The 23,120-nt window shown below is 40.6% G+C and overlaps 1 protein-coding gene across 2 annotated transcripts; it reads left to right on the top strand.

Annotated features, from left to right (window-relative positions):
- Positions 1 to 1,660: 1,660 nt before the first annotated feature.
- zfr (zinc finger RNA binding protein) lies at positions 1,661 to 23,051 on the top strand. 2 transcript variants are annotated; one of them, XM_076730214.1, is made up of 20 exons: positions 1,661 to 1,783; positions 1,960 to 2,041; positions 6,377 to 6,656; positions 7,986 to 8,124; positions 8,604 to 8,822; positions 10,608 to 10,846; positions 11,273 to 11,476; positions 11,569 to 11,887; positions 12,443 to 12,636; positions 12,739 to 12,858; positions 13,675 to 13,820; positions 14,618 to 14,774; positions 15,411 to 15,613; positions 16,023 to 16,173; positions 16,418 to 16,559; positions 18,679 to 18,776; positions 19,624 to 19,719; positions 20,562 to 20,673; positions 22,128 to 22,225; positions 22,622 to 23,051. In XM_076730214.1, the coding sequence occupies exons 1-20, from the start codon at positions 1,747 to 1,749 to the stop codon at positions 22,802 to 22,804; spliced, it is 3,219 nt and encodes a 1,072-aa protein (XP_076586329.1). In that variant the 5' UTR covers positions 1,661 to 1,746; the 3' UTR covers positions 22,805 to 23,051. The 2 variants fall into 2 exon arrangements, 1 of the variants encoding a protein (XP_076586329.1); XR_013077161.1 differs by lacking the exon at positions 18,679 to 18,776.
- The last annotated feature ends 69 nt before the right edge of the window (positions 23,052 to 23,120 follow it).

Here is a 23,120-nt window from a genome sequence, read left to right as displayed (position 1 = left end):
GGTTAAGATTGATTCCTTTTCCAGTTATTTTCATTTGCATGGAGATTCTTACAATCTATTCCATCAGACAGTGAATGAGTGTGTTGTTAGGTTTGTTCATTTCCAGATGTAAATGATGTGATTAACAATCCCGAGAGATGCAAGAACAAAAGATTATCAGTGTAATGAGTGGAATTTATGACAGCTATGGAACCTTGAAGGCATCAGCACAGACGCTTGAAGGTTTTTGATGAAAAGATGAGGAAGGACTGGTGTGTTTTCTGCTGAGGGTTCAGATATTCTGAGTGTCAAGCAGACGTTATAATTAGAGACACTAGAGTTTTGTTTGAGATGTCATGAAATATTCAATGTTTGTGTGCACTGATAATGATAATAATAATCACTGATAGCGACTGTCTACTGAGAGCTGAGAGAGCTGTAGTGGGGATGTGTTTCTGCATTTTCATGGTTAACTGACCTTGGCTTTTGGGGCGGTTCCCAGACTGAAAGATTATGAGACCTTGACTTCATTTCTTTATATGCTGGAAGGAGACTGGATTCTTTTGCTTAGACACAGATTCTTTTGCCATGGCTGTGTCAGACAGAGTAAGTCAGTCAGCATGTTCTGTTTTTTCTCACAACTTTATTGGTGTCTGAACACAGATCAGTCAGGCCATTACAGATCTGCTTGACCCCCTACATCTCTCTCTGCTCTGTAGCTTTTCTCAACCCCATGAGGCAGAGGACAAACGTTTGCCTGAGCCCTTGTTTGAGTCACAAAATACCTTTTATGTGGAATGACCCTTGTCAACATAAGGTCTTCTCTTCATTAAAAAGTATTTACCTAGCAATGATTTGGATTGTGCTTGCTTAAGGTAGTGTCTATGGTTCAGCCTTAAAAACTCTACTGGAAAAGTTAAATAAGAAACAAGGCAGGTCGCCACTGTACAAACACTAGCGCAAAGACAGTGTTGCCAAACAACCACCGCCCTGGACAAAAGGGCATGCAGGAAAACAGGTGGACGACACCTTCAGAGGACTACACACTTCTCCTTGACATCATTCCAGAGTGCTTCAACGTAAATCCACTGAACTGGGGGCTCTTATTAAAATGTTGTTATCATATGTACATTCTCAGAAGTAATCCCTGTCTTTAATATGAATGTGTGGACAGAATCTAATGGATTTTTCTTGTCCCCGATAGAATTAAAGAAATTCATATAAAACTTTTCCATAGATTCTGTTCAAGCAATGAATTCATATGCCTGCACATTTTTAGACCCTTTGTTTCCTTTTTATGTTATGATAGTAAAGTAATTTTATGATAGTAAAGTGAGGTGCCGATCACTAGAAGCAGACTTGAGAACAGAAAAATAGTGTTGCACACTGTTGCTCCTGAGTTGTTTCTATTTCTATTTTATGTATTTTGTCTTTGTACAATGCTTTATTATTATTATTATTATTATTATTATTATTATTATTATTATTATTATTATTATTATTATTTTCACATTTGTGCATTTTCTTTCTTTTTGTTTTTATGAATTCATGTTATCCGTTTTTCGAATACTCCTTGTAATGTTATTCGTAGCTTTCATAAAATAAAATAAAATAAAATTGGTGAATACAAAACAAACAACCCCAGAGAAGCATGCCCATCCCCCCTCCCGTTTCTCTGCGCAGACGCAGTGACGCCTTTTCCGGGTACGACACGTAATATAAATAGGCTGGTCTACAGTGCGGGTGTTGGTAGAATACACGAAACCAATGATTCCCATATGTCCAGTGGTCTCCTTCACCTATGGTGAGTATTGTTAAAACGTGGAGATTATTTTACAGTCAACTAGAAAGGCTTAAGTAACGTTACAAGCGTAGAAGCAATATTCCGCTAGTGACGTTAATGGATAGTCCTTGGACCGCTCATTTGAGCCTGCTGCTAACCGTTAGCTTAGCGTCACCCTGTATGTCTGTCCTCCGCAGTGCCCAGCCGGCTTGGTGAAGATGCCAAAATGGCTACCGGCAATTACTTTGGATTTACCCATGGCGCTGCCGCCCAGTACAGGTAAGGATAGCACAAACATTCGGCTTTTCGCTTACAATATGCTGCATGCTGTTTTCAGCTCAAACGTCAGCTGAGTTTGTATGTTGTGCAGGCATGTAGAGGCTGTAATGGTTCCCACTGTTGCCATTGTTCAAGCTGGGGGAGGGGGCGGTTATCCTTCTGCTGCAGTTGGACGCAGAGTTCAGGCTGAAAATTGCACTGCGTTTAAAAAAAAGAAAAACAAACAAAACATGAGGGGCTACGTTGATGCCCTTTGCAAAGCGAAAATGTTACACAGCAAGTCCAGTCTCAGTAATACATCAACCTGTTTAAGGGGTGGTCAATCGCCGAAACACTGTACTGTACAGCGGTCTGTAATACGATGAGGCTGGAATTTCTAAGTCATGGAAGCGGTCGTAGTTCTTCATTCATGTTGCTTAGAAGGACCAAGGACTCAAGGAGGCCAACACCCGGCGGGTGGTGCCAGCTGACAGACCCCTCCCTCGGTTTTATGTCACATATTATCATTTTATTCTTAATGGTATTCAGGAGTGTTTCAAATTCATTTTCATGGCCTGGAAAAGAATACATAAATTTTACAATATATGAAGTTTGCATCCAAACACTTGTTACTTGTTTCTACAGCCAACACTTACTGCTGCTCAATGTGGCTGCCATTCGCTAGTTAGCTCTCTTAGCAGTGCAGTACACTCTGCAGTTGGCCCCGAAGTGCCAGAACCTCCTCTGTACTGTATTCCTAATCATGAAACTGTCCTCCGTCAGTGTGTTTGGTCCCACTTCCACCGTGTTAAGTGGGAGCTCCCAGAAACAAATAGCACTCTGGAACCGTTTCATGGGAACTTTAAGAGATTTGTTTTAATTATTTAAAAGAAAAATCAATATTGTAAATTCCCTCGACCCGCCATCCTAAGGGCCGGGCAAAATTTCCTGGAAGTGTGCATAGTTGGTCACAGCAACATCTGGGCTAGGAAAATGAAGCCAACACCAAAATGCCAAAACTGCATTTCCTCGGGTGGCCACTTGAGGCTTGCTGCCAAGCGAGTCATTCCCCATAGACCCCCATATTAAAATGCCTAACTTTACATTGGAAAATCTTAACAGGCTGGAACAAAAAATGATTTTTGGCAACTGTGCGGTAGGGTGAATTTTTATACAACTAACTTGTCTAGATAACATGAGACTTAAAGTTATGCATAATTATGGACAAGGCAGCTTCGAGTGACAGCTAGCTGCTAGGTTGCAGCAACCAGGCATCATTTAGCTCCACTCAGCTCCACCTCTTTTTTCCCATTTTTGGGTTAGTAGGAGTTTGGTGGAGCCAGGCACTGCCAAGGCATGACAGCTGCAGCCACCTGTGGGTGATGTCATAGAGACTATGTCCATGTTTTATATGGTCTATGGTCACGACAGGTCAGCAGCATTAAGTCTGCTATAAGATCATTGTTGGGCAGTCACGTTCTATTTTTTTCATTAATTTTATCTAATTAATAAATGTGCATGTGTTAAAGTTTTGTGTATCGAGATAAAATGTGCACATGTGCAAAATGTCTTTGTAGCTATGTAGAAATATTTTATGTGTAATTAAAATTTCCCTTTGTGTCTCTATGTGACACTGAAGTTACAAGCCAAGAGTGTTTGTAACACCCTTACTCCAGAACACACGGACCAATCTTTGTGTTGCAAAAAACTCTTACCCAATGATCTGTAAATCCTTATTCAGGTAGAAGACTGTAATATGCTTCCAAGGTAGCATAATTAATGTCAAATTTTTAAAATATTAAAGTCGGGCATTTATCTCTGCATTCTCCTGTTCGGTCAGACAGTGACCTTCATCAGGACCAGGTTAACTGGTTTTGTTGTGAAACCGTAACACACATGTCCACAGTCTCGAGTTGTGGCATCGTCGTCACATCACAAGCCAGAATATTTCTTCATTTCACAATTCAAACAACAACTCATTTAAATCATGAAATCATGATACTATTTTTGTCCATGCACACGCACGTGCAGAGCAGAAAGTTTTGAACACAAGTTTTACTAGGAACATTTGGGCAGTCCAGCAGTTGTGTATCTGCTGTAGCGTGCTACTCAGCTTAAACACCATTGGTCAAGCTCTTGTGCTGTCACTGCTTCAGTGTTTGGGGCCATTATGGGCTCCCGGTTGGGTAAGGTGAAAATGGACAGTGATGTCATACTGTGTGTCGACATGGTTTACCTGTTGTCAGATATGCCTATGAAAACACTTCAAACATGTCATTTACAATGGTATTACCCAAATGTGTCGATTAGTGGAGCGAGACAAAAACAGATTTTCCAGTCAAGTCCTTCCTTCAGCAGCATTCAGGCAGCCGTTCACTGCAGGTTCAAACCAAAGTCATCACTGATGCTATAGCTGTGTTTGTCTCAGCAGATATGTGAGCATACTCAGTATAAAGAATACAGTATTTAAGCATATGGCCAAAGTGCTTGAGCTGCTCTGTATAAATAGGCACAAGCAGTGATTCAGGAAGTATCCACAGGCCAGAGTCTAACGATGGAGCATTACTGGCATTTTCTGTTTATTTTTGATTGGTGACAGCTAGAAGAATACAGTATTTGAGTGCCTTAACTGTTGCAGTAAGAATTATGGACAATGAGCCGCTGCTGAATGTTAATATTTTTTTCAACTTCCAAATTACACAAATTTTCTACTTTTTCATTTTTCCCTGCTGTACCAAAACATACTGAACGATGACTTTAAAACTGAGTTACATACCGAACCATGAATTTAATATACTGTTGCAGCCCTTTCCATTTATTCAGTATTTCAATTCATTAAATTGTGACACAGAGTCTGAAGCGTCTCATAAGATTCCCAGCCCTTGTGGATTGATAGTTTAGTGTCAGGGTTAGTGGTGTATCAAGAGGCCACACATAGCCACCACGGTTACTTTATGCGATGACGCTGTTGACATACACGTCAAAAGACAATGAGGACTGTGATTTGGTCACCTTCGGCTGCTCATGTTGTCTCATTTCTGATGCCGGTGAAAGTTGTTGACAGTGAGGACAACATTGTTCATATTGAGGGGGGGATGTAGAGACAGTCACCCCCTACAGTATTGGCACGAGTATTGATTTGATTCTGATTCCTGGGTGTCAGATTTGATTCAGAATTGATTCTCGGTTCAAAATAGACTCTTGTTTGAATGACTGGAACAGGGGGCTGTATTTTCAGGCTCTTGCTCCAGTGAGTATATACCAAACCATTCACTGGGGTCCTTTGTCGACTGAAATACAATATGAAACATGGGAACTGGGAATTAAGATAAGTAATATGTAACCTTTTTATGTTGAAAGCATTAATGAATTAATTTGAAAACATCTTACAGTCTCAGCCTGTATGTGAATAACAAAGGTGGAGTGGGGAGTGGTTCACTGTGTTATTAATGTCAATATCTCCAATGGTGGAGAGCAGCCTCTCTGCTGCACCATTAACTCCAAAAAGCGTGAGTGGTGCAGGGTTTTTGAGGTGAAACAGACAGAGCACCGACCTATTTTCTCCACACCAGTGTTTGTTTGAGTTGTTTAATGCTGCAGTGTGTGTTGGTCTCGGTCTCGTTTGCCACTGCTAATCACTGCTGCACTCATGTCATGTTAGTGTCTTGAGTGGTGGCATAGAGAGTTCACAATATACTTCACATTCGTCTTGCACTGGTAATTATTTAGTCATTTAATAAAGACATACTTGAAAATGCTTCCTTTTTTGAACATGACTTATAAGATAGCTCTAGCATGTGTGCACTGTAGATTGTGCGGGTACAGCACATCATGTTGTTAACTAACATTAGAAAATAGATTTTTGACATTTTGTGAATCCGTTCCAAATCATAGGAGATGAGATTTGACATTATGTTAATAGATTGTTGTTGTTTTCTATTTTTTTTCTTCCCTCAACCACCGCTGTCGTGCAGTCACCTTTATTTCAGAAACAATTTTTTAAACCTTTTTTTGTGGCACCGAAGACTTGCACTCAGTGTTGCACTATGTGTGATAGTATATGTAACTGTAAAACTTGACCTGATTTGAAAGCACAGTATGCCCCACTCATGTACGATACCTCTGTCTAGTGTAGAGGTGATGCTGTCCACATATGAAATCTGAGACCAAGCTATAAATTAAATGCACAGCCTGTCCTTGTCCCACTTCAGCACACACTCACACACACACACACACACACTGTGTATATGGGGCCAAACATGTTCTCACTCTCAAACACACACACACTTACAATAGGAATGATACCAAGTTGTGACAAGCTAACCTTTTGCATTTCTCATTTGTGTTCCCAACCAGTCAGCAGCCAGCTGCCGGGGTAGCATATACACATCCCACCACAGTGGCCAGTTACACAGTTCATCAAGCACCTGTAGCGGCACACACTGTGGCAGCGGCCTATGCTCCCACTGCAGCCACTGTTGCTGTAGCTAGGCCTGCACCCGTCGCTGTGGCCGCTGCTACTGCTGCAGCTTATGGAGGATACCAGCCAACTCATGCTGCTACTGACTATGGCTACCCTCAGCGCCAGCCTGAAGTCCCACCCCCACCCCCACCGGTCACCTCACAGAACTACCAGGTACATCACAAGTTTTTGCCTTTGAAGACTGCCGCACAGATTGCAGAATTTTTTTAACAACTTGGTTTTATCATTTGGATCACATTCTTAGTAGTCACCATGGATTTGCACGGATATTTCTGTGGGTGGAGTGGGGACCAGATGTTGTGCCGTCATAATCTGTGGAGGATCGCGGGTGTCATGTCAGTGTTTGAACTTTTTACAGCATTCCATTGATTAATAAATTGAGCAATAAAGTAAAGAGTCTACAATTTATAATATTAATTATGAATAAGTTAATTGGGTAAAATTCAGTCATGCCATTTAATAATAGATGAATGAATACCTAAATAAATAATGAAATTTCACAGTCAATTTGAAAAGTTTGTTTTAAAACAAAATTAGCTGGATACAGAAATTGAATTGAGAGTATACCCTATTCTTCCATTACATGACACTTTGAGTCTTGCGCTGGTAAAACAATGCAGATCAACCCTCACTAGTAACCCCCCATGTTACATATTTCCATTACAGTAATCTTTGAAGGCACAGTGTTCTAATCCATGAAGTTAAATAATCAACATTGTCATGTGCGGCCCACATGCAAATATTACATTTGTTCTTTTTTGTATTTTTCATATTCATTTTTCATTTGACTTACAGTTGTTTGTCTCTTGCCTTTTTTCAACTGTTTCGCAAAACTGTCTGTGGGCTTCCAAAGATATTTGAACTATTACCAGTATTATGCTGATGATCAGGTGTATCAGGAGAGCTAACATTAGCTGGTTAAGTTCTCCATACCTGATGGGAAGTCCACTTTAACATGACTTTGTGGTCAGTGCTGATCACCAATTTGGCGAACATTATTTGAACACAACTAGCCTACATTTGTACTACAGAGGATCATATTACGGCCATAACATAACATGACAAACTGTACAGGCGTGACACAACAGAGCTTTTACTGTGCGCCGTAAGCAGCACACACAAAGGTGACCCTTTGTTGCATTGTTTAACCTTGTTTGACCAGCACAAGGCACAGAATGTCAGGTAAATGGTAAACGAAGAAGCAAAGGGTAAAGCAGTGGGGCCCTTCCATGTGCCTGTGCTCTTACTTGACCTCTGAAATCATTTTATTTTTACTTTTAAAACATGAACTGAACCCTTTTTTAATTTTTAAGTTTTTTTTTTTTGTCACTCACCCATCCTTGTATCCACTCACACTGATGGCAGCATCTTGGCTAATATGGGGTTCAGTGTCTTTCCCTGGACACTTCGACATGCAGACCGGAGTAGCAGAGGATTCAACCTCTAGCCCTCTTAACTCTGTTTTACTGTTTCTCTTTACAGGACTCTTACTCGTATGTGCGGTCCACAGCTCCTGCTGTAGCTTATGATAGTAAGCAGTACTACCAACAGCCCACTGCGACAGCAGCTGTTGCTGCTGCACAGCCACAACCCAGTGTGGCAGATTCCTACTACCAGACAGGTATGCTAAATGCACACTCATTGCATTTTCATTCACTTATACTTATCACTTTCAGACAACAAGCATGCATATGACACTGTTCTACCAATTGAGTGTTCAACCAGCCTTGGCTCATTCGTATGAGACAGCTTGTTACCTTACTTTTGCCAGCAGCCTCCAACCTGTGCCCAATCATGGTTAGGAGGAGGGTAAGCTGGCAAGCATCGATCCATTCATAGAAACCCCTTAATCACGCCACCGTGTGGTCTGAATGGGGTATTAACTAGTGTTAACTATGATGGGTTACTTAACTGACAACAACTGTCCCACAGCCAAAACTGATCAAGTGGAAGTCTTGAACTTTTGAATTTATGTACCCTGTATGCCATGATGTAGATGTACTTAGCAAGTTTATTCAATAGTACTCAATCAACATTTTGCTGTGTGTTTTAAAGAACTTGATTTTGAGACATATGTATGTCCACTTTGGTGTTTCCTAGCCCCCAAACCAGGATATAGCCAGGGGGTAACATCGTACACCCAGAGCCAGCAGACTCGACAGGTGACTGTGATAAAGCCAGCTGCTCCCAGTCCAGCCTCATCCACATTCTCCATATACCCAGTGACCTCCACTGTCCAGCCTGTGGCTGCTGCTGCATCTGTGGTCCCTTCTTACTCCCAAAGCCCAACCTACAGCACCAATGCTGTCACCTACTCTGGTAAGCTTTGACACCTAATGGAGTGCTGCTTGAAATGGTACAAAAGATTGTTCTGGGAAAACCAGGAGGAGTGTTTAGCTACGCCAGTAAGTACATGATGTATCAAAAAAAGAAGAATTTTTTCCTGTTTAGATACAGAAATCAAAACACACACACACAAAATTTAAGATCATGATTCTGACCTATGATTTGTATGGACACCATTTTTTTAATTAATAAAAATACTTGATTAAGTTAGCTAGTTAATGTGCTACATTCACTAACGTCTTGATTAAAAACAATAAAAAACAGCATTGTAAGATGCATTACTGGGAAATAAAGTATAGTTAAGACATTGATAATTAATGACAACTAGCAATGACACTTGGTCTGGGCCGCTTTGTGTTGTGGACGATAGGGCCATAAGAGTGTACAGCTGATTGAGCAGAGGTGGTGTAGTGCTTTTTGTTTCAGTGCCAGAGTGCACTTATTACGCACACACATCCACATGCTTGTTTAGAAGATTATGTAACTGTTCCTATGGTGGCAAGTTTACATAAAGTACATTAGTCAACTGTAACTGACCACACGATCAGATGTTTGACTTACTGTGTGAACAATTTCATTATTTTGGGAATAGTACATGGCAGCCAGCACATCTAGCTAAGTAGTATTAGGCGATATCATGGATGTAGTAGGTTTTAAGTGGTGTTGCATGAGGGGAATAAACACAAGTAGTTTGTGTTTTGAAGGATTTCATTTTACTTTCATCCGTCAAACAAGTGAAGCTGCATTCAAAACATTCATTCTGGGGAAAAGTTGCAGTACAGGCAGAGGTCAGTGTCATCTAATATGAAAATGCAGTGAAGCGAGCTTTCATTTCCTGCAGGCACTGTGGATGCAGGACAAGTTAAGCAGGCTGTCATTGTAATGTTTCTTTGCAAATGCATCACATATAAAGAAACTGCCAGAAGAGTGAATGGTGAATGAAAAGATGTTTAGGGTCTTTTTCGACTCTACTAGTTAACATTAGCCAGTTACAGACTAGAGGAAAAATAATTTAATGCAGTGTGCTGCTTAAAGGCTACCAGCAGCTTTTTAGGTTGCATGTTTCCTTGCATGTTACTCAATGAATGAGTTGATGCTATGCATCAAGAAACACACCTTAAATGGCAATATGACAGTTTTGACAATTCCATTTATTTTTATTGGCTCTCGTGCATGACATAGCTTTAGTGATGACTGAATCTTCAAGCAAATATTTCCTTTCTTCACTTGGAGAAACCAGTGGCCGAGCATTGTTCCATTGTGCTCCAGCAGCACTACACCTGTGCTATTGAGTGTTAGCATTTAGCTGAAAGCACTGCTCAGCTTGCCAACATGCTCAAAGTGATGTGCTCAAAATTCTGACATGCTGACTTTCAGCAGGTATAATGTTTACTTAGTTTATCTTAGTTAAGCTTGTTAGCATGCTAATATTTGCAAATTTTTGCTAAAGACATAGCACAGCTGAGGCTGATGGAAATGTCAATAGTTTTGCCTGATCATGGTGCTGGATGGAAGGTTAAGGGAGTAGAGATATTACAGAGACTCTGGCGAAACAACATATACATATTGGGGCAAGATGCACAAGTCTATGCAGCTTTCCAAATAAAAATTATGCTTACAAGAATCATTTTGTGCTCGTCTCCAAGTCTGACCAACCGAAGGCATCAACCTTTTCTTTTTCATGGAGCTGTTTCAAACAGCTTTGAAATGACATAGCAGTGACTCGGTTATAAGTAGGCCCTTGTTTATCCTTTCCAGGAACCTCATACTCGGGCTATGAGGCAGCAGTTTACTCAGCAGCCTCCAGCTACTACCAGCAGCAACAGCAGCAGCAGAAGCAGGCAGTGGCAGCTGTAGCAGCAACAGCAGCGTGGACGGGGAACACTTTCACCAAGAAACCCCCCTTTCAGAGTAAGCAGCTTCGGCCCAAGCAGCCACCCAAGCCCCCCCAGATCCACTATTGTGACGTCTGTAAGATCAGTTGTGCTGGCCCGCAGGTAAGTTCAGTATACCACACTATCACACAATGTTGTCAAATGTGCTAAGCGTTTACAGTCCACTGTGTTTTCTGTTGTACACCTGTAACCCCACAGGACCCCCCAGGGCAATGCCTTTCATCATGCAAAATAATCCAAAGGGCCTTAGACCCTGAATAAATCACGCTAAAAAAGTAACTTAGTGTAGTATTGTTGGGGGCACATTGCTGTGGTCACTGCAGAGTGTCAGTCTTTTCAGTCACTTTCCAGTACACATACACATATTTGCAGAGTCATTTAGGTTAGAAACATGTAAAGAGGAGAGAAAACCATGGATGAGTGTAGATCAATTGATGTCTTTAGATTTGCGGTCTAAAAATCCTATAAAGTGACTAAATATTAGTGTGACTAATGGCTTTGTCTCCCTCCAAACATTGAATGCATTAGACTTACAAGGAGCATCTAGAAGGCCAGAAGCACAAGAAGAAGGAAGCGGCACTGAAGGTTTCCCAGAGCAGCACCAGCAGTGGAAGTGGTGGAGGGGTGTTGGCCCGCAATGCTCAGAACCAGCTCCGCTGTGAACTTTGTGATGTTTCTTGTACTGGTGCCGACGCCTATGCTGCCCATATCCGTGGAGCCAAGCACCAGAAGGTATGGATATGGTATTGTTGGAAATCAGTAGTTTACTGTGTTGTCAGACTTACTGAAAATGTTCCTTCTGTAACCTAAATTCTCTTCTCTAGGTTGTGAAGCTTCATACCAAACTTGGTAAACCCATTCCCTCTACTGAGCCCAGCATGGTCACTCAGACATCTTCCTCCACCACAGCTGCCCCCAGCAAGACCACCACAGCTACTCTGAGCAGTTCCAGCACCACCAGCTCTCTGTGTATGGCTGCCTCCTCCTCGTCTGCCAGCAGCTCCAGCCCCCCCTACCTGAAACCCGTCAACATAGTCAGCAGTGGTGTGGCAGGTGTCAAAAACCCGTTGGCCAACAGCATATCTGCTGCCAGCTCTGCCTCAGCTGGAAAGAAAGTCAACGCGCCTAAGATCAATTTTGTTGGTTAGTAAGCACATGTCTTACTCACCTTTTCAGAAATTCATGAAATATTAAATAACAGTTTGTTTGTTTTTTGAAATATAATCTTGCTTTGTTATTGTCAAAGCACACATTACAGCTTCTGTTGTATTTCATCGGAAAAAGCAGATGTTTTCTGTGGTCAAATGTTGAACGATTAATCCATCTCTTAGAAGATCAGCTGTGTGATTGTGTGGTCATCTTTGTGTGACTCTTCAGTGTGTCAGGCATGATGGGGTACGCTGATTTTTTTAAATTTTATTTTATTAAATTAATTTTATTTTTTTTTGCCCCTCTTACCAAAGTCTTAAACTGCATTGAGTTTTATGGTTGGAGTGTCAGTACTAGGTTCATTACAGGTCTATACATTTATCTGGATGGTGGTCATTTTAGATGACTCATTAATTCTATAATAATTCTAGTGATTGTTCTGTTTAGAAAAATCTTTTGTCAAGCCATTTAATCAATCCAAAAACACATTGAGCTCTTACCACCTTTGTTTTGTTTTTACTCTGATTAAATGATGTAATTCCTTTGCAGGTGGAAATAAATTACAGACCACCGTAAAGATGGAAGAGGCCAGAGCGGAGGCGAAAGTGGAGGTCTCCAAGCCTGCAACGCCCTCTTCAGGTAGTCAGGACCTGAAGACTGAAGTGTCAGATTCTCTGTCCACATCGGCCCTGGCTGCACTGCAGAGTGACGTCCAGCCTGTTGGCCATGACTATGTTGAGGAAGTAAGTTTTTCATGCTGCATGGCTAGAGCCAACAATAGATGTGTACTTACTGACCAGATATACATTTAAATCTTGAGTGTAATATGTGGAACTCTTTTCTAGGTCCGAAACGATGAAGGCAAAGTCATCCGCTTCCATTGCAAACTGTGTGAATGTAGTTTCAATGATCCAAATGCAAAGGAAATGCATCTAAAAGGACGCAGGCATCGCCTGCAGTACAAGGTTTGTAGCTGACATGCCCTGCACCACTCCACAGAATATTAATACATGCATGTATTTCTCAGGTGTTTCAAAGCAGGAAATGAAGATGCGTATTTGTTCCTGTAGTACATATTTTAGTAATGTGATTCATATTTATGAACAAAGAAAAGTCATCCTGTTTGAGAGCTGCAGAGCTGAATAATAAGCTGTCTACAGGAATGGCCATTTTTTTTGGCCATTGACCAACCTGAAGTGAATAAAGCTGAAAAATGTTGTTAAGCATGGCATTCGTCAGTGACATGGATGGATTGCAAACTATAAAGCATGAGCATCATGTAGATTGTGCATGATGCTCAGGTGCATTTGATATTTCATTCAAAACACAACCAAACCAGAATTTTCCTTGAAATGTTACCAGGAGGTGTAAAATTGGCAGCAATATCAATCCCTGCTCTTAGGCAATGAAACATTCCTGAAAATTTCATGGATAGGCTGCATGTGTGGAAGGGAATAAGGTGTTAACCCTGTTATTGCCGACCAGCCTTTCCAATCCAGGGTATACCACTCTTCTCGTCCAATGTCAGCTGGGATCGGCTCCATGACCCTCTAAGGGGAAGTGGTTATAGATAATGGAGATGCTGTACATCTTTGATTTAAATCCCTATTGACCAATTTAAGGGAAAAACAAAGACATACTGACTGGGCTATTACTAAAAAAAGTACTATTTGGTTCATGTTAAACTGAAGACATTCAAGTTCACAGTGTAGCTGAAGGGAGACTGCTTGTTTCCATTTTCTATATTGCACCTGTCAAATTGTTTATTGCATATTTTGTAGAAAAAAGTGAACCCAGATCTGCAGGTGGAGGTCAAGCCCAGCATCCGAGCCAGAAAGATTCAGGAAGAAAAGATGAGAAAGCAGATGCAGAAAGAGGAGTATTGGAGAAGAAGAGAGGAGGAGGAGCGCTGGAGGATGGAGATGCGGTATGGTCTTTTTTTCTTACCAATGGTTGTTAGAGAGGAAAGGCACAGTAGATGATACATATCTACTTAACTTGCTTTATATTACAAGATGTTTCAGCAATGTTGAAGGCTTCTTCAGTTCTGACTGAGTCATTTTGTTGTGACCATGACGGTATCGATATGATGTTGGATGTGTGCTCCCATGTATTTGATTGGCTATGACAGGACCGTGCAAGACGACATGGTGACCCTGCATTTTGTGCCAGAGTCTTCTGGGCGTCTTCTGTGTCACTGCAGTCTCATTCATCTGAATGAACTGACTTTTATTTACACACAGGCCTGAAGCCAGTCTGAACGCAGCCTGAATTCCAGGCATTTAAGGCCCTTTGGTCACGTATGGGTTGTCAGTCCACCTACCTTGACAACTCGCGGTGTAAACAACCCTAAAGAGATTAAACACCTGGGACCTCATGCTTTCAAGTCAGAGCTGAAGAAGCCTTTTTGATGGGAGGCAAAAAAAGGCAAGTCCGGCCGCTTTCTTTTGGCTTGCCGCTTTTGAATGTACCATTAGATGACTGAGGCTCTTCACACACATACCAACTGAGGGAATATATTCTGGAAGAATGGTGTTTATCCCCCCAGTAGAGTTTCGTAAACCTGGATAATCTATGCCGGGAGCATTGAAGCTGTTTGCCATGGTCATGATGGAACAACAGCTTGCTGCAAAACTTTCACTTTGGTTTTTCCTTTAATTTGTCAACCATCCATTTGTACAGTTTTAAACTGGGAAGGAGACTAGCTGTAGTTTATATTTTCAGGCGTTATGAAGAAGACATGTACTGGAGACGTATGGAGGAAGAGCAGCACCACTGGGATGACCGACGTCGTATACCAGATGGAGGGTATCCACAGGGGCCTCCTGGTCTACTTGGAGTCCGACCTGGCATGCCTGGCCTGCAGCCCCAGGGACCTGTGGTAGGGCTTTTTGGTTACTTTTAACTTTACTTACTTTTACTTTTTTACTTTTTTTACTCTTACTTTACTATGTGGTTGTTGACATCTAAACCCCATACACCTTTGTTAAAACCATCTACACACAAACACCAGAGTACAACAATCCTATTTCTGTAGAGGCCTCATCAGAATCAAATAAGTAGCTAAAAGATTTTAGAAACATAATACATGTGGATCTTATTGTGATTATTAAATCAAAACAAAAGATTTTTCACATATTGACAAAGAAAACACAAACAAACATAAACAGAAAGGGTTGAAATATGGGAGATGGATGTTTATGGGTCACCTGTAATGTTAACAATGGCTCTGGTCGAGTGACGTGAGGAGAGATGAACCTTAAGAGGTCTGATCATAGTATTGGTCAAAATACTTGTGAAAACTAATTGAACACTCATTTTGATTTTGAACTGAAATTGTAAATCAGTAATGCAGCGTGTGCCTTCTTCCAGCCATCTGTTTTATGATTTACTTTTGATGAACTTTGTGTCAGTAGCACTCCTAGGCGTGTTAATGATATAATTTTCTTTGAGAAATGTCAAAACATCTTAATCCAGCTAAAATAACCGTTAAACACAGGTTTGCGCTTTCTTGCAGCCCCCCCGTCGACCTGATTCTTCAGATGACCGCTATGTCATGACCAAGCATGCAGCCATCTACCCATCAGAAGATGAGCTCCAGTCTATCCAGAAGATCGTGTCCATCACAGAACGTGCCCTCAGACTGGTCTCTGACATTATTACGGACCAGGACAAGACTAAAGAAGAGGACAAAGAGAAGAAAGAACCTTCTAAAGACAGGTGTGATGGTTGAGCTGCTTTTTCTGTCAGATTGTCTGTCAGTTAAGTTAGAATGGTTTGTCTACCATCATCCAAACTAGTACAGGACTATACTAAAAAAGTGCATTTTTGGAGTGAATCTGCCTACCTTACTTTTTGCATTCTGTAGGCTAGTTCATACACTAAGTTGGACAAATGAAGCTGATAGCATGATTCATGGTTCAGCTCATGTCATCTGTCCTCTGAACACAACAGTGTCAGCACTTTTGAATTTGGCTGTTAGAACACTTGAGCGAAATGGTTATTTTCTTATTAAGTCAAGTCCTCTTTCCTTTTTAAAGTAGTAATATACATTGTTTATTTGAACAAGCCAGAATGGTCAGAATGATGACATGTTTTCCCTTTCCATCTTCCTTGTGTAACTGTCTAGAGCCCTGAAGGGAGTGATGAGGGTTGGAGTCCTAGCCAAAGGTTTGCTTCTACGTGGGGACAAGAATGTCAACCTCGTCCTGCTCTGCTCTGAGAAGCCCACCAAGGACCTCCTCACCCGCATTGTGGAGCACCTCCCCAAACAACTAACAGTACTACCTTTACAAATATCACACCACAATGAATTTCTTTACTCTAATAGATACTTTTCTTTGTAAGACACGTCGTTGCCTTTGGTTTAGTTAAATAGTTTAGTGTGAAAATGTAAAAATAGTGTAGACAACTAGGTACTGTATGGTCCCTGCTATTACTTTGAGGAGTGACTTTCAACTAAATGTGTGTACAATGAACTTTAAAATAATCTTTGCACATTTGCATCTACGCCATTTCTTCCAGATGGTAACACCAGAAAAATATGAAGTCAAGGGATCTATCCAGGAAGCAGCCATCATTCTGACCTCCTCCACCGAGCCAAAGATGCAAGTGACTATCACACTGACTTCACCTATCATCAGAGAGGAAAATGGCCGGGACGGAGGTTGGGAACCCCATCACAGCCTTTCCCATTGCACCTCTTTTCTTGTCTTTCTGCTATCTTTCTATGAAATCAGTTTCAATATGTTGGTTGACACCCTGAAGAGCACGGTCCTGCTGGCACTCCACCAAAAATAGTTTTGTTTGGCTTTAAATTTGATCATCCTGGCAACCTTCTCTTCATTTATCATCTTCAGAAATCAGAAATGACAGGGCAACCAAGGAAGTGCAGGACCATCACATTTAGAATTGAAGAAGTGAAGTTACCCCTTCAGGGTTCTTTGGGCAAAATTTTTATTTTTAATACCATCTTTGTTTAAACAACTTTTTCAATTAAACACTACATTTAGATAATCTGCCTTTATTGGTCTAAGGTTCTATTTATGTGAAGGCCGATCACTCCTAGTGTAAATTTGATGAAAGAGGCAAGTGCCAGCAGTATTGCTCTTAGGACTTTTGCTCTGTAACTCCTACCTCTCAAATGCTATCGATATCCTTTAAACAAAGCATGATCAGTGTTTGCATTGTGTTAAGTCTAGTTTTTCCCAGGTGAGATTCTATTTTGTTTCCTGTGTTCCAGGGCATTCTGGTTCCATTTTATTGTTAGCTGTATTCAAAGGGAGACATGCATTTACAGTATTTTTTCTCCAAATTTTCTTTCTGAGATGAGGAGACAAAAAAAAGACAATTCCTGCAGATGAACAAATAGACAACAGGAGGCACTTCTGTCCTCAAGTTTGATTTGGAATGAATTGTGCAAATGCATTTGGATTTTGCAACCCTTTCTGAAAACCAGATTTGGCAGAGGACATTGGATGTTATTTTCTCACAGGAAACAAATCTTCCTTTTGTGTACTGGTGAACAGTTCACCTTGCTGAGGTCCCCTGTTCTGAAGTGCTCCCCTGAGTTGACATGTTCCTTCACACACACAACTCAAAATTGGGCTCAGTAGGAGTTGATATTCAGACTGGTTCAGCAAAAAGAAAGCTTTTGGCCAGTTTTTGTCATTTTGATTGCACCGACAATGGAAAGACAAGGATAAATAATATCAAGAGGACCATTCTCTCTTTTGAATTGATTGACAATGGAATTATGAAGCTAAACCAGGAACAATATTGTTTTGAAACCTGATTATTTCAAATTATTCTTAGGGGAGTATTATAAAAGATTCAGGCAAGAAGGCTATGACTGAGGAATCTTTGGTTGGACCTGAGTACAGCCTTTGGTATATAATGATTGTTAGGGGTCTGATTCCAGCTTACTGATGTTAGGTATGCATGCAGTGATATCCTAACCCCTTTTGTTTGCTGGTAGTTCTCATGTTTTTTTCTCTTCTTCAGCACCCATTGCTTCCTCCTTTTTGATATTTGTAGTAATTTTTAGAAGTCCAGCACAAAGAGCCCATTATTTCTTTGGAGAAAAAAAAAATCCAGTACATTGTCTCCCATCAGAGGTTTAGCCCAACGGCTTCGGAAGGATTTTTGACCAAGGTTTTCTCACATCCCAAAAACTTTGCCACACCTACTACTGCCATGCCACTTTTTATCAGGTCGCTCCCTCTTAGCCATTTGCCCTTTCTTTCTCTCTGCACCAAGGGCAGACTAATAATCAGTAGCCATGGAAACCCTCCTCTGTCACAATGCTTGAGCAAAGAAGATCTGTTAAAACTCAAAATTACCATGGTACTTACAAGGTAATCACAAGGTTTCCAGCACAATTACCTGATAAAATGGTACTGGCTTCAAGACATTTCTGACCTAAACCCATGTAATTTAGCATTATTGTTTCAAGCACATCAGGCCATTTGTCTTCAATGTTGAGTCAGTAAATTCATAACCCTTTTTACAGATTAGAATGACTTAACATATTATACACAGTCAATCTGAATGTCTTCACTTATGTTGACAGTGTGTTGGTTTTGTCGTCAGTTTTTTTTTTTCTTTTTTTTTTTAAAATAATACCAATAACCTTTTTGAAATTGCAAAATAAGCAACCAACTGTAGGTTGTCTTGGAAAAAAACCATTGGTATGTGTGGCAATGTGTTTGTTCTTTGCCAGCCTCGCTGACCTGGTCAAACACCCATTCCTCATCACCATTTTGACACTTCAAATCCATTTTTAGATGTAACTTCGAGTTTGGTGAAAGACCCAGCGGACGTCTTGGACAGGCAAAAATGCCTTGACGCTCTGGCTGCTCTGCGCCACGCTAAGTGGTTCCAGGTTCGGAACATCATTTTACTTTCTTATTGTAGCCTTATGAGATGCATTATTTATTTGTTTATTTATTTATTTGTGTTTTACACATTTGGTTTTCATTTTATAATAATGAGGAAAACTATTACTATTTGAAGCAAAAAATATTCAAGGATGCCACTTATTTCAACAAGGATCTGGTTCATGTCCATCATATGTATTGATTATAAATCGAAGTTCATTTGAAGCTCTTATGAAAAAATTGTAGCAAAGAACGGGCATCCTTGTATTCCCCTTTCAATTTTCCAAGTACTGCATTAGAGCTACATGTGATTCCATAAGGCTGCACAATAACTTGCACAAAGTTGTGCCATCAAGAAGTGCTTTCATGTTCAACGTTTGTATTGTTTTATTCTATATATTTTTGTAGAATGGGGATTGAGAGAAAAAGGAACATCTGAGTAGTTTCCTGTGTTTCTGCTACCTGAGCTAAAGCACAGGCAAAGTAAAGCAGATTTCCTTGGCTCTTTCAGTCCCTATACTCTCCTCTCAGGTGTACTCTTGTACTTTTAAGTACCTGTTTGTGAGATACCTGGATAAACCTGGGGTCAGGGTTTAGAAGATGGCAAGAAAAGTCCTCATTTCTTGTGCATCTTGCAAACTTTGAACTCCCTTACTAACTGTGAGGCACAAGACTACTGGGAATGGCAGCTGATTGCAAACTCTTGCAGCTTATACACACCTCAAACCATACTCAAGCTTCCATTATGCACAGTAGTGTTTGGACCTCTATGACAGAACTGATTCACTTGTTTTTGGTCCATCCCTTGTCACTGTTGGTCACTCCGTAAACCTAACTTTATTGCATCAAAAGGCTAGAGCCAATGGACTTCAGTCGTGTGTGATCATCATCCGAATCCTGCGAGATCTCTGTCAGCGAGTTCCTACGTGGTCGCCCTTCCCAGGATGGGTAAGTATATGTCATGAGACACCTATGCACTGTTTGACTCTGGTCTGTCCCTGATCAGAGTTGACATTAATGAGCAAAACATGCAGTTGTTGATTGTTAAATCAAGACTTTCTGATGACCCTGTAATTATTCAAGTGGAAGTCTCACAACCTTTACAACAAAACAGTAAAGTATTCCTTAAGGTTGCAAACTCAAGCTCAAGAGTGGCTGATCAGGAGCAAGCAAGCAGCAGAAACCAAAACCTATTCTGTTCATTTTTTCAAAGTGATTAAGCACACAAACAGAAAAAAAGCAGAAAACACTCTGAACGCATCTCCTTTGCAACAGCCAAACTTCAAACCTTCAGAGTTACATATTAGTACTTTTATGACTGTATTGTTGACTTATCACTTGCAAAAATGGAGCCTCAACCAAGTCCTGGGTTTTGAAAACAGTAAGTAAAAGAGTCTTTAGCTCCTGATGCAGTTTCTTGTAGTTTCTCTGACCATTTATTCAAAAAGAGTTGTTAGTGTGTGTGAGTACCTACGCAATAGTTTATGCAGCCCACAAGGCCCCTCTACAAAGTTATTACCGTCTCATAGCCGTATGAAGAATGTTACATGTTGTGTTGTGTCTTGTATATTTAATTTTTATATAAACTGAACAATGACTGCCAAGAGGTGTGAGGTGTGACAGTAATGTTTTATTTCCTTTTTGCACAAAATTTCCACAAGTTCACCTTTTTAAGCAGTTCTTGTCATTACAGTCTGGTGTCATCTTTAAACACTGACTATTTTAATGCAAGCAGAGACTGTGTGTGTTTGCCAGGCATGTAAGCCATGTTCACTGTTCACTGTGTTCAGGCCATGGAGCTGCTAGTTGAGAAGGCCATCAGCAGCGCCTCTGCCCCCCTCAGCCCAGGTGATGCACTGAGACGTGTCTTTGAATGTATTTCGTCTGGAATTTTACTCCCTGGTAAGATATTTAGTCTTCATTTTCTGATGTATTGATAAGTGTTACTGTCCTTTAGATAAAATAAGTGTGGTTCTCTGTTCATGGACCAGTAAGTGGCTCAGCTGAAAGGGGGACAGTTCTTTGCGTTAACACTCACTGTAGTTACATACACTAATGGAACCTGACTTAGAACCTTATATCGTTCTCTAAGAAATTCTCTCCAATGAGTCCTGTGCTGAGATAGAAAAGGCTCCATTTTGGTTTTGCTGATAAGCCCACTTTACATACCATGTCCGTTTTTAATATGAAGGTAGCCAGAAGACTTTAGCTTATCTTAGCACAAAGACTATTAGCTTTGAGGAAACGGCTATCCTGGCTTTGTCCTAAGGTAACATGTTACTCGTTACTTTGGAATTCATTATGACATCATTATTCCTGTTCGACAAAACTCTACATTTCTGATGTATTTAGGTCCCCACGCTGGCGACGGCAGTGGCTAGAGGCATTATGTTACTACGTTGTCTGTCCATCTTATTCTCATGAACACAACATCTCCAGAACACCTGGAGGGAATTTCATTATATTTGGCACAAATGTCCACTTAGATTCAAGGATGAACTGTTAAGAATTTCGTAGTAATCTTGAAACTGTGTGTGATTTAGATCTTCTGTGCTGCTGGGTTGAAGATGAGTGTGAAGCATCTATGTTGTAGTTTGTGGCTTCTTTACAGCAGCATCCGTATTTGAAGCATTTTAGTTCACAACAAGCTCACTGGTTTTGCTGATATTAAACGTCAGGTGATTGTCGTTGCCTCATCTGATGAAGCTCTCTATCAGACCTCTGTCCTCCTCCGGAAAAATAGTCTCTAAGTGAACGCAGCATGTTTCTCACTGAAATCATACATGTCTTTATAGTGATAACCTCCATTTCACCACAAAATGCAAAATTTTACTAAAAAAGTTTTCGCTACATACTATGATCTAGGGTCATGTCCAAGTCGACATCTGAAATGTGGTTGTGATTGAACAGTGGAGCTTATTATCAAAAACAACAACAAGTTTTAGCAATTCTGCACTCAGAACTTTAAATAGTGATGATGAAAAGTTATGAAGTCAAAGAGTTGACTGACTTTGCAAAATTTGGAAAACCTGAAGTATTGGGTCAAAGGCTGCCAAAACATCCTAAAATTGTGCATGAAAGTAGGACACAGTGACAGTAAATATCTTGTTACATGTGTGTATAGAGCTTACTTACCAAATGCGTGATCAAAATGCACAAAAAGATCAGGCAACATGTCTGTGTTGATCAAAATATGAGTAATTTTAAGAGTTTCATCTGTACATTTCAAATTTTGGTGAATATTCAATCCAGTTGTGTAAGTCTCACAGACCTCCATTTACCATCTACCATCGAGAGGACACCGAAAACATGATGAAATAAAACTTTACCTAATGTTCTTTTACTTCCTTTAACAGGTGGGCCAGGATTGGTTGATCCTTGTGAAAAGAAGCCTGTTGATACCCTAACACCTATGGGAGAGCAGCAGAGAGAAGACATTACCTCAAGTGCCCAAGTACAAGCTCTTAAATTCTAAACTTATCAAACTGAGACATGAAGACATTGTACTGAAAGTTGTCATGTGGTGGTCAGTCTTAAGAGGTGAAATGACTGAACCTGTCATGTGATGGTGAATGCACTGAATGAAAGTCAGATAGTCGAGCAGGACCTTTTATGAATTTTGATTTGAATATTGTAGAGTTATGTTGTGTTCAGTTATTGTTGATTTAAATATTGGGATATAATGTGGCATTAAATTGTCTGGTGTCATTACCTGTTCTTTGGTACCAGCTGTTCACCAGGGCATGTCAGGCATCACATGAAATGTTTTGGGGATATCTTTCATAAAGACGTTGAGACGCCCTCTGCTGGCTGCTGATTGTTTTGAAATGTTCTTTGTGTTTTTGTACAGTTTGCTCTGAGGCTGTTGGCATTCCGTCAGATCCACAAAGTTTTGGGTATGGACCCTCTGCCGCAGATCAACCCTCGCTTCAACATCCGCAACAGCCGCAAGCGTCGCCGTGACAACAGTGATGGGACAGACAGCTTCGAGGGTGAAGGCAAAAAGGACAAGAAAGATTATGATAGTTTCTAACTTTCTGTTACTAATTTAAAATAATCTACATACAAAAATGTACTAACATGTTGTATGCGCTGTCTCCTGTGTACTGGCTTAAGTCCAGTGTTGCTGTTGTTGACCCCCACCCTTTTTAAGATGTACCAGTGTAATTGCAGCTTCACACTGTATTACACAAAAAAATGTCAATTTGTGTGCTGTTTTAGTTGTAGATTTCTTAAAGTTGGGGTTCGAACCTGTACTAGATAAAGCAGTTTTTATCTGATGTGCTTCTTAAGTAAGTAAAGCTTTATTTATATAGCACTTTTTAAAACACACAGTTACAGAGTGCTTT

Source organism: Chaetodon auriga, chromosome 5, assembly GCF_051107435.1.
Source record: "Chaetodon auriga isolate fChaAug3 chromosome 5, fChaAug3.hap1, whole genome shotgun sequence".
Lineage (NCBI taxonomy): Eukaryota > Metazoa > Chordata > Actinopteri > Chaetodontiformes > Chaetodontidae > Chaetodon > Chaetodon auriga.
The sequence above is the reverse complement of the archived record's forward strand: the minus strand, read 5'-3'. Positions and strand labels throughout refer to the sequence as shown.